Source organism: Taudactylus pleione, unplaced genomic scaffold (assembly GCF_031769625.1).
Source record: "Taudactylus pleione unplaced genomic scaffold, aTauple2 ptg000653l, whole genome shotgun sequence".
Taxonomy (NCBI): domain Eukaryota; kingdom Metazoa; phylum Chordata; class Amphibia; order Anura; family Myobatrachidae; genus Taudactylus; species Taudactylus pleione.
Genome location: NW_028285055.1, coordinates 6,804 through 19,375, shown reverse-complemented (window position 1 = coordinate 19,375; position 12,572 = coordinate 6,804). Strand labels below are relative to the sequence as shown.

At 45.6% G+C, this 12,572-nt stretch overlaps 1 protein-coding gene across 1 annotated transcript in view; it reads right to left on the bottom strand.

The window, feature by feature from the left end:
• Positions 1–7,867, bottom strand: part of LOC148478439 (interferon-induced very large GTPase 1-like) — a 45,734-nt gene extending 37,867 nt beyond the window's left edge. The window contains exons 1-2 of the mRNA XM_088455395.1: positions 7,621–7,867; positions 6,631–6,750 (exon numbers count right to left, since the gene is read on the bottom strand). Of these exons, the coding sequence (XP_088311521.1) occupies positions 6,631–6,750; positions 7,621–7,867 (367 nt within the window). The remainder of the gene's footprint in view (positions 1–6,630; positions 6,751–7,620) is intronic.
• Between the last annotated feature and the right edge of the window lie 4,705 nt (positions 7,868–12,572).

Sequence of the window (12,572 nt, the reverse complement as noted above, 5' to 3'; positions counted from 1 at the left end):
AACGGCTCCTCTGGACATGTGCCAGAGATCCCATTGTAACCTCCCGCCGCTGACATCCACCACAGCACTGACTTGCTGACATTGCCATGAGTTTGAGCTTTAAAATGCACAATCAGTTTGTAATAGAGAGACACCACTTTTAAACAGCCTACTACTAATTTCATGAAATTAGTGAAATCACTATACAGTAGTCTGGGATGCAGTGACTCCATGGGTACTGTATTGGAGCGCTGTACACCCCATTCTTGAGCACACAGTGAACTAGTGAAGATTAAAAAAAAATATATATATATATATATATATATATATATATATATATATATATATTTTATTTATTTTTATTTATTTTTTTTTCAAGGTCTGGAACCCGCGGGACAAGAAGTCAGGACAAGCGTGAGGCTAGGCATCTAACCCCCTACCCAACATGCCTTAGCCCAATACTACAGTAGTTCCTAAAGTCATGAAATCACTACAATGTCTAAGTATGGGACAGTGCCTACATTGCCGCAAGTGTCAACAGTACAGTCAGTGTGTAATACAGTGCTGTGCGTGCCTATGAAATATTTTTGTCTAAAAGTTATTAGACACTCTTCTACAGCTCTGATTCCATGAGGAATCACAGCTTCTGTCAGCCAATCATCGGGCGGTCATACAGAACATGCATTGGAAATCAGATGCATGCGCTGTGTAGTTTAGGAAAAGTGACACCTGGTGGACAAAAAGTTGTATTACACAAACTTTGTTTGGCGCGACTCATAGCGTAGTGTGTGGCACGCCATGCATGGCTCGCTACATGGCGTATGGAGCAACAAACTAGCTGGGCACATCTGTGGTAGTGCCCCTTATGCAATGTCCCCAGTAGCAGTGCCCCCTGTAGATGTGCCCCTATACAGTACCCCCAGTAGTGCCCCATATACAGTGTCCCCAGTAGTGCACTCTTATACAGTTTCTGCAGTAATGCACCTTTATACAGTGTCCCTTATGCAGTGCCCCCAGTAGTGCCACTTATACAGTAACCCTTATACAGTGCCCCCAATAGTACCACTTATACAGTGCCCCTAGTAATGCCCCTTATACAGTGCTGCTAGTAGTGGACCCCCTATGCAGTGCTCCCAGTAGTGCCCCTTATACAGTGCCCCCAGTAGCGGTCCCCTTATGCAGTGCCCCTTATACAGTGCCCCAGTAGTAGTCCCCCTATGCAGTGCCTCCAGCAGTGGTGCCTCTATGCAGTGCCCCTAGTAGTCCTCCCTATGCAGTACCCCCAGTAGTGCACCCCAGTCCCCCCTACGCATTGCACCCAGTAGTATTCCCCCCCTATGTAGTAATGCCTCTTATATAGTGCCTCCAGTAGTTGTCCCACCTATGCAGTGCCCCCAGTAGTGGTCCCCCGATACAGTGCCCACAGTAGTAGTCCCCCCAGCAGTGCACCCAGTAGTAGTCTCTACAATGCAGTGCCCCCAGTAGTGGTGCCCCCCAGTAGTGCCCCCCCAATGCCATGTCCCCAGTAGTAGTCCCCTCCATGCAGTGCCCCCAGTAGCAGTCCCCCCCAGTAGTTTCCCCCCTATGCAGTGCCCACCATAATGCCCCTTATATAGTGCCCCCAGTAGTGATCCCCCAGCAGTGCAAGACAAAGACACACATGTAAAAAAAAAAAAAAAACACTTACCTGAATCCCTGCTCCAGCTCATTCGCCCACCATGTCCGCTCCTCCGTCCTCCCGGGCCGGAATGCTTTGCATGATGTCTATCCAATTACCCACTGTGGGACCTGGAAGATGGAGCTCATGAGTGAGCTCCAGCCCGACTCTGGCAGTAGGCGCAGCAGTCAACTGCCATCCTGCCTGCCACTGCAGTGTCACACGGATTCCTAGATATATGTTGGAACGTGAACTGCCACAGCCACTGAAATCTTTGACATGCGGTTGCTGAATGCCAAAATTGTCCAGAAATGTTTATGGCCACAGTCCGCATCTCCTGCATGCCCCTTTAATTTAAAAAAAAAAATCTGACACACTAAGTTTATTTTGTGAGCAACCCATGGGACATGTTCACCCTTGCTCTCCCCTCCTCCCTCATAAATTTACTTTGGAATCAAAAAAATGTATTAAATTTACAATCTAATCAATCCTCCCTTCCCTTTCCTGCCTTCAACTACATACTGGCCCTGATTCAGAGCCGCACATTCTTTAAGAGCGCTCGTTCTGAATCATGGCGTTTTTTTGTATGTTTTGTTTCGGCCTCTTGGCTGCCCGCTAAGCTGTGGGTGACCACCCACAGCTTTAGCGAGCGGCCAGGTGATGGTCGCGATGATCGCGACCATCGGGCTTGCGACGAGACCCTTGCGGTAGGGTCTCGTTCCCGCAAGCCCCAGTGAGCTTCTTGCTCTAATAGAGCAGGAAGCTCAACTACTGACAGTAGGACCGCCAACAAAGGGCAGGCGTTCCTTCAAGAATGCCTCCATTTGTTCAGCCACCCCCCCTGCCCGCCTCCAAAATGGGGCGAGCTGTCAATCACAATCGACAGCTGCCCCATTTTGGTGCGAGACCTGTAGCGGCGGAGTGCCCGTCTCGCACATACACAGGGGGCATACATCGAAACGCTTGCGAGTTCATATCGCTTGCGAGCGGGTCTGAATCAGCTCCACATACTCCATTTATCTCAGGCCTCTCTTGAATAATAAAAACATTTGTTTCCTGATGTGCCATGTTGGAAGTTGAACTGCCACGTGTTTGTGCCGCCCACTGCTGCCGCATAGCTTAGTCAGCCAGCTAGCTTGGTGCAAACTTTTAGCCTAAACTGGATGAAAACAATATTTTGAGCTGTAAGGTGGTCAAAATTGACTGAAAAAGACTGGAAATTAATGTTATTTAGGTTAATAATACTGTAGGAACAAAAATGTGTGATGTATGTCATGTGACATGACTGCAGATAATTAGCAATAACAACAAATACTGTAAGGAATTTGCTTACAAAGAATAACATGACACAATTTTCGCAGTCAGGTGGCTTCTTTTACATCATCACAAATGTTATCCCATAACATTTGTATGCCTCAAATGGCTTAATGACTCTAGCTATACACACCAGCCCTACCTATCTTCCAGCTGCTAATCAGCCATGGAATCCCCGACCACTAGATCCCACAATCCATTATACCTTCCACACACCAAATCAGTCACAACTTTTCTTGAGGAATCAGCAGGATTTGTAATCTTATCTGGCCCTTTCCCTAAAGAATGAATTTTGTACTGGACATCAGAACGTAGCAAAGTACCCTCTTTGCTACAATACAGTATCACTTTGAAGCAGTGATGTGTTGTGAGGTAAATGGCTGGGGAGGCACTGGCAAGTATCAGAGCCAGATACACACACATACATATATGAACCCAAGGGTTCATGTGGGCATTATGCAATGATGCAGCAGTTCAGTATGTAGTGCTGGGAATTTGGTGTGTTATGATCAGGGATGTGCAGAAAAGGTAGACAGGGGAGGCAGTGCCTCACCTGTCACACTATTTACTCCAGAGTTTTGACTATAAAAATGATTAGAATAATACAAAGAAGATATTTATAATTTTTTTTTTTTTTTATCAATTTATAGTCAAAACTTTGGAGTATACCAGAGTATTCCCAAACGTGGTCCTCAAGGCTCCCCAACTGTCCAGGTGTTAGAGATATCCATGGTTAATCATAGGTGACTTAATTAGTACCTCAGTCAATTTGATTTAACCACCTGTGCTCAACCATGGATACATCTAAAACCTGAACTGTTGGGGAGCCTTGAGGACCACGTTTGGGAACCTCTGGAGTACACCTAAGTATGATAGGAAAGTCTCTGCTAAACTGTCTCACCTGACCACACATCACTGCTTTGAAGTGCAGATTTTGCAGTGAAAACCTCGGCATAGAATCCTGCTTTTGTTTGTATTGGAATTAATGCCAAAGCCAGAAGCGTTAAGCGTTTATTTGTGGAGCGTATATGAAAAAAAAAAATCACACACACATTTGATTTTAGTTCACTTCCTTGAAATATCAAGACCACGTTGGTTTTGACCACATTGATTGAATGTTATTTAATGTGTTAGAAACAACTAAAAGCAGAGATGTGCGCAAACCCCCACATTTTGGTTTTGGATCTTGGTTTTTAAAAAAAATTTGTTAAAAATACAGCTGTAATTATGTCATTTGGACCTGTTTAGATGCGATCAAAAACCAGAGTTCGGTTTTTAAATCTGAGTTCTGAACTGATAGCAGACCCAAGACAGGACTCTAATTCACTCACTCAGAACCCCAAAGTGATTCCAAACTGGAACTAGATCGGGCTTGCCTACCCTCCCGATTTTGCTAGGAGCCTCCTGAAAATCAGGTGCAGCTCCCAGCTCCCCAGAAAGGCAGGCAAGCCTCCCAGCAGCCGCCGATCCCCCCGAACCCCCACTTGCGATTAATAGTTAAAACCCCGCAGCGGAGGGGGCCAGTGATGCGATTCACACTGAATCGTGTCATTTTGGCCACGCTGCTCCTTCTTGGAAGGAGCAGCCAGAAAGTCGGCAAGTATGGACTAGGGCCATGATTCAGAGCCGGACGCTCTGACAGAGCGCTAGTTCTGAATCAGGGCCATCCCTCTTACTTTTTGGAGCGGCCTCCTGGCCGCTCGCATAGCTGTGGGTGACCACCCACAGCTATAGCGAGCGGCCAAAATGATGGTCGCGATGGTTAAGACCATCGCGACCATCGGGCTTGCGACGAGACCCTTGTGATAGAGTCTCATCTTCCGCAAGCCCTGGAGTGCTTTTGGCTCTATCAGAGCCAAAAGCACTCCCACTGACATCACTTGTGATGTCAGTGGGGCCGGCCCCAGACGGTAGGCGTTCCCATGGGAACGCCTCCGTCTGGGCAGCCACGCCCCCGGCACGCCCACTAAAGGGGGCGTGCTGTCAATCACCATCGACAGCACAACCCCTTTGGTGCGAGACCCATAACGACGGCTTGGCCGTCGTTATTCGGGTCTCGCGCATGCGCATGATGGAGCCAGCTTCATCATGCGCATGCGCACTTGGGCAACATCGACCCGCTTGCGAGCGCTCAGTGCTCGCAAGCGGGTCTGAATCAGGCCCTAGATTCGACTCTAGAACCCCTAAGCTCAGGTGTGTTCGTGATTCAGGAAAACTAAACCGCACATCTCTAGTTAAAAGACTAATGGTATTATCTGAAAATATAATTTCTTGTAAAAAAGGTATTATCTGTGGGTACTACATATAAAAAAGGATATAGATGCTGGAATGTAATTAGTGCAAATGTGAAAAAATGGACAGCACACGAATGAGAAAAACCATGTGGTTTGTAAATGAACTGGTTTACAATAATAATTATGTTACTAAATATATATCCTGTATCACCTCTGTGACTGGGAATCATTAAATTATTCACTAGAAGTACAGATTGAAACTTTTAGAAGCAAAGATGAAAACTCCTAATCAGGATAGTAAATTATTTAGTCTAATTTATGTCATGTGACATGTCTGCATGTAGAGTGACTGTGTGCTGTATGTCATGTGACATGTCTGCATGTAGAGTGACTGTGTGCTGTATGTCATGTGACAGGTCTGCAGGTACAGGTGACTGTTTGCTGTATGTCATGTGACAGGTCTGCAGGTACAGGTGACTGTGAGCTGTTTGTCATGTGACATGTCTGCAGGTACAGGTGACTGTGTGCTGTATGTCATGTGACATGTGTGCAGGTACAGGTGACTGTGTGCTGTATGTCATGTGACCGGCCTGCAGGTACAGGTTACAGTGCGCTGTATGTCATGTGACAGGCCTGCAGGTACAGGTGACTGTGTGCTGTATATCATGTGACATGTCTGCAAATACAGGTTACAGTGTGCTGTATATCATGTGACATGTCTGCAGGTACAGGTGACTGTACAGTATGTAATTTGACATGTCTGCAGGTACAGGTTATAGTGTGCTGTATATCATATGATATGTCTGCAGGTACAGGTGACTGTGTGCTAGTGTGCTATATGTCATGTGACAGGCCTGCAGGTACAGGTGACTGTGTACTGTATGTCATGTGACATGTCTGCAGGTACAGGTGACTGTGTACTGTATATCATGTGACATGTCTGCAGGTACAGGTGACTGTACAGTATGTAATTTGACATGTCTGCAGGTACAGGTAACTGTGTGCTGTATATCATGTGACATGTCTGCAGGTACAGGTGACTGTGTGCTGTATATCATGTGACATGTCTGCAGGTACAGGTGACTGTGTGCTGTATATCATGTGACATGTCTGCAGGTACAGGTGACTGTGTGCTGTATATCATGTGACATGTCTGCAGGTACAGGTGACTGTGTGCTGTATATCATGTGACATGTCTGCAGGTATAGGTGACTGTACAGTATGTAATTTGACATGTCTGCAGGTACAGGTGACTGTGTGCTGTATATCATGTGATATGTCTGCAGGTACAGGTGACTGTGTGCTGTATATCATATGACATGTCTGCAGGTACAGGTTACAGTGTGCTGTATATCATATGACATGTCTGCAGGTACAGGTTACAGTGTGCTGTATATCATGTGATATGTCTGCAGGTACAAGTGACTGATGAGAGATGTTACTCACCTTCTGGTTGGGACACAGCATTGGCTGAAAAACTGGGAATAATGCTCGATACATAGTCGAAGAGTTTTCTCCCCAGTGATTTATTTCTGTTTGAAGCCATTGTGTTATATGATGCACAGCCTGAAAATGAGAACACAGCGATTAGTCTGTTTATATGGACTGATTTACCTGGATGTGTTAGTGAATAAAATGAAGTGATAGAGGGAAGTTATTAGTTATCACATATACCCTGGCTCTGAGTCAGACAGATCTCTCCTCACAGATATAAATAGTGATTATTACCATGCAGGTCTTATGCAGAAGTGAACTAACATATATATGCATCCAGGGCTATCTTTCTAGTAAAATAGGTTCAGGAACTGTGGGTGGAGCTATAGAAAAAAAAAAATATATATATATATATATATTAAAAGAACACTTCTCTTGCGCCAAAAATGGATAATGCTGCACCTCTAAGAGGATCCTCTGTTAGCCGAACCCCACAAAACAATATAAAACCAATAATCTCAGCTCAGTATTGAAAATATTATATTTTTGTTTGTACACAATATTTACTCCATAACATCACAGTGTGGGTTTCTTCATTCTCTTGATACCATCAATCAACTCCAGAAGGATGAGCTTGATTACTTCACGGACATCTGTAATTATACCCACTCACCAAAAATAATGCACCTAGAAAATGAGGCCAAATGGCCATATATTAATAAATGTAAATAAAACTTCCAGTGTAAAATATTTTTAATATAATAATTGTTCTTACATAAAATTATGTCAAGCTTAATGTCACTTTGCAGATTATCAAAATTTGTGATTCTTTGAACTTGACACTTTTGTAATGTAATGTAATGTAATGTAATGTAATCATTAGCTTTGGCATAAAACCCCACATGTTTTGTCCCCTTGGGGACTATATCAGGGGGAATCAAGTAGGATCATAATCAAATGCCTCACAGATCAATGGAGACTGGATCCTCCCTAACCTTTTACCCTTAGAGGGAAATAATAATAACCCAGACAAGGTGTCTAGGCCTACAAGTGCTTGACTAGGGGTTTCCACCACCACCATATCCTGACAGTTATTTTCCTCTTCCCTCTGATGTACAGGCCCCCCTTCCTGCAAAAGGGACTCTGATGCCAAACTTAACTCTTCCCCTACTGGGTTCCATTCAAGCTCTCCTGAAGAGGACACAATTTTAGTTTTATCTTTGACTTTACAATTCTTCTTCCTTCGCATTTTGGGCTCAGTATGTGTAACCACCTCTGTTCTTTTATTTCTTTTTCTTTGGGGTGTTAGGTACAAATATCAATTCTTTCCCGCCCACCATAACTATCTTCCCCTTGTCATGGATGGTTGAGGACTTGTGGTGGAGTCAGGAGCGGATTTAAGAACAGACTTCTGATACTGGAAGGACGCTGGCTTGAGAGGAGTACTGCTCATGAGTGGCCCATTTGGTAGAGAGTGACTCAGATGGAAGTGTACCCAGAAAGGCAAACGGGTACCAACAACAGGTAACTGTATACCCGGAGGGGACACTGACATCTTGGACTTTAGCAGGGGTCCCAACTGGGAGCAAAAGCCAGGAGAAGCACTGCTGACACATAGGGATATAACAAAGAATGCTGGAGCCTGAAGCAAGCAGACTCATAACAGCACGCGTGGACTGGGAATACAGCAAAGGAGCACAGAGAACTAGCACCCAGCAAGAGCTGAGAATAACCTTGCATTGGCAAAGAAAGGACTGCAGATCAGCCCTTAAATACCCGGAGGAAGTGTATGATGATTGCTAGGACTCCCGAGATGATCTGCCTTGATTGGTTGGAATGTGTCACATGACGAAATCCAAAATGGCAACACCCATTTTGCGCTGCAGCACTGCCAGACCTGACTCAGACTCACCACAAGCATTCAGGACAGTATGCCTCTGGAACCCCCTGGCATGCAGCGCAGATCTCCAAGTACATGCACCTCCGCCAGCGGGACCCCACCATAGCATCCAGACAGGTAAGGTCCGCTGTCCCCAAGCACACACAGCCCTGGTCGTGACAGTACCCCCTCCTTTATGGGTTATCTGCGGGCACCTCTGGGTTTCTCTGGGTATTCAGAATTACATTTAATGAGACAGGGTGCGTTGACATCTCCTTCTTTCACCCAACATCTTTCTTCCAGACCGTAGCCCTTCCAGTCCAACAGATACTAAAGTTGACCATAACGAACTAGGGAATCCAAGATCTGCGTAATCTCGAATTCTACACCTCTCTCAGTTTGGACCTTGGGAGATGGCGGCAGGACTTGTAAGAAACGATTTAGAATAAGTGACTTGAGTAGGGAGACGTGGAAGGAGTTTGGAATTTTGAGGTAAGTAGGTAGTCTTAGCTTGTAAGCTACAGGATTGATTACCTCCATGATGGTAAATGGGCCGATGAAGCGGGCGGGGGCAAACTTCATGGAGGGAACTCACAAACATAGGTTATGGGTGGAGAGCCACACTTGATCCCCTGCCTTCATGCTAGGAGCAACTTTTCTTTTTCTGTCCGCCCCTAATTTATAACGATGGGACGTTTTCAACAGAAATAAATGAATCTGAGACCAAATTCGGGAAAATTTTTGTAAAGAAGTAATCACTGCTGGTAGGTCAAAGGCTGGCAGACTTTTGAACACAGGAATCCTTGAATGGTAGCAATAGACCACGAGGAATGGGGTTTGTCTGGTAGAGGAATGATATGAGCTGTTATGTGCAAACTCTGCCCATGGTAAGGAATTTGCCCAATTGTCTTGACAGAAAGACATGTAAATCCTCAAGAATGTCTCATGGTCCTGGTTCACTCTGCAGGGCTGAACATAAGGCTCTCCAGAATTTTGCCAACAAACTGGACTCCGCAGTCAGACACAATTTCAGTTGGTATTCAGTCTGTTGTCCTCAAATCTCTGAGAAAGTACTTCTCCAATTGCCTCAGAAGAGGCATCCACCTCCAGCAAAAAAGGATTTTCCACATTAGATTGTCTCAGAATGGGAGCGGTGATGAAGGCTTGTTTCAGTAGTTGAAAGGCTGTCTCAGCTTCGGGTGGCCACTGGGAGGCAATTGCTCCCTTTCGGGTCAAGGCAGATATTGGTGCCACAAAGGTGGAAAAGCCCTTGATAAATCATCTATAATAGTTAGCAAAACCTAAGAATCTCTGAACAGCTTTCAGGGAAGCAGGACGAGACCAGACGAGAATGGCCTGTACCTTCTTCGGATCCATCTCCAATCTGGACCCTGAAATGATGTAACCCAGGAAGGGGATGCAAGGCACCTCAAAGACGCATTTCTCAAGTTTGCAGTATAACTTTTTCTTAAAGTAGAATAAGACATCCTTCATGTGGACTGGATGTTTTTCAAGTGAGAAAGAGAAGATTAAAATATCAAGATATATATACATCTATATTACGACGAATCCCTGGAAGACCACGGAGGCATTGCATAAGCCAAAGGGCATCGCCAGATACTGGAAATATCCATCCCGGGTATTGAATACAGTCTCCCATTCATCTCCTGGTCGAATCCTGATTAAATTGTATGCCCCTCTCAAGTCTAGTTTCATAAAAACTGTAGCCCCGTTGACCCTGTCAAATAATTCCATAATAAGAGGCAAAGGGTAACAATTCTTCAGTGATATTGTTTAATCCTCGATAGTCAATACAGGGTCAGAGGCCTCTATCTTTCTTTGGCACAAAGAAGAATCCTGCACCAGCTGGAGAGGTGGATGGTCTGATGAAGCCTTTTTTTTAAGTTCTCCTGAATATATTCAGACATGACCTTAGTTTCAGGCAGGAACAAAGGATACGTGCGACCCTGAGGAGGAGTCTTGCCCGGCATAAGCTCAATAGGACAGTCCCAGTCCCGGTGTGGTGGTAAAGAATCTGCTCCAGTTTTACAGAACATATCACTAAACAAAACATACTGCCAAGGAATTTGTGGATTCTCAGATATTTGTATTTTCTTTGCTGGTTTGACACAGGGTAAACAGGAGACACAACAAGCCTCACTACAGGACAGAATTTGCATAGAGTCCCAATCAATTCTAGAGTTATGTCTACACAACCAGGGGTATCCCAATATGATCCCATGTGAGGCTTTGGGGATAAGTAGAAACTGGATAAGATCGGTAAGGAGAGCCCCTACCCGGACTCATACAGGTTGGGTTATGGAAGTCACAGTCCCATTATGGATTCGGCTATCGTCAACTGCCGATAGGGTGATGTCATAATTGAGTGTCGTAATGGGTATCTGTAACCGGAGGATGAGTTTGAAGGTAATGAAGTTCTCCACTGACCCTGAATCAAGGATAGAAAGCACAGTTTTAGAACCCTGTGTAAGTTCCAGGGAAAGGGGCAAGGTAGATTCTTTCATGGACTGAGACCGTGACATGACTCCTAACCTGGTGTTTCCGATGCCAGATAGGAGCAGGAGTTTCTCGGATGCTGAGGACAGTAAGCCACCAGATGACCATTCCCTCCGCAATACATGCATACATTTTTGCGGCAATGTCTTTGCTGCTCCTCAGTGGATAGGTGGGCCCTATTAATCTGCATGGGCTCATCCTTCATTGGCGCGGGCATGGGGTATGGGCAAACTAGGGAGGTTGGTAGGACGAAACCAATAGCGGTCCCCTTTGGTCTTTTCCACTTGACATTCTTGGTATCTAAGATCAACTTTATTACAAAGTGAGATTACTTGATCCAGTGAAGTGGGAAGTTCTCTTGTGGCGAGATCATCCTTAATACCATCCGACAGCCCACTCCAGAAGGCTGCAAGCAAGGCTTCCTCATTCCATCTCAACTCAGAGGCCAACATCTGGATCTGAGCAACGTATTGGCTCACAGGGACAGTTGCCTCGGTGGAGTCATAGTATCTCAGCAGCTGCTGAAGTCATTCTTCCTGGTTCATCGAAAATCCATCTGAAGGAGGCCAGGAATTCAGAGTGGTGATACCCAGTCTAGAGCGGAGTTGAGAAAAAAGGAACTCTATATGGGCCACCTTGGATTTGGCAGACGGAAAATTTGTGGGTTGGAGGGTGAAGTGTATATCACACTGGTTGTGGAAGTCTCTACACAACTTTGGATCATCAAACTTATTGGAAGTCGGAAGATGTAGATGGACTAGAGTGGCTGGAATGGAAGCTCCTGAAGAGGCTTGCGAACTAGTAGTGGTCGGCATATTCACTGTGACCAGGGAAGCTTGAAGATTATATTGGTGCAGCAAAATCTCCTGAAGAAATTGGGCCATTTGTCGCTGGGAAGCCTCCAGTCCCTCTAGGCATCTGGCAATGCATAGGAGAAGATCTGTCCTAGGATCCTGTCCACTGGACGAATCCATTTGGCCAGTGCAAACTGTCACATGGTTGAGGACTTGTACCCGGAGTGGAGTCAGGAGCAGATTTAAGAACAGACTTCTGATACTGGAAGGACGCTGGCTTGAGAGGAGTACTGCTCATGAGTGCCCTTTTTGTCAGAGAGTGACTCAGATGGAAGTGTACCCAGAAAGGCACGTGGGTACTAACAACAGGTAACTGGATAGCCGGAGGGGACACTGACGTCTTGGAATTTAGCAGGGGTCCCATCTGGGAGCAAAAGCCAGGAGGAGCGCTGCTGACACACAGGGGTATAAAGAAGATAGCTGGAGCCTGGAGCAAGCAGACTCATAACAGCACGCATGTACTGGGAACACAGTAAAGTAGCACAGAGAACTAGCACCCAGCAAGAGCTGGGAATAACATTGCACTGGCAAAGAAAGGACTGCAGATCAGCCCTTAAATACCCGGAGGAAGTGCATGATGATTGCTAGGACTCCCGAGATGCTCTGCCTGGATAGGTTGGAATGTGTCACATGATAAAATACAAGATGGCAGCATCCATGTCACGCTGCAGCACTGCCAGTCTTGACCCAGACTCACCACAAGC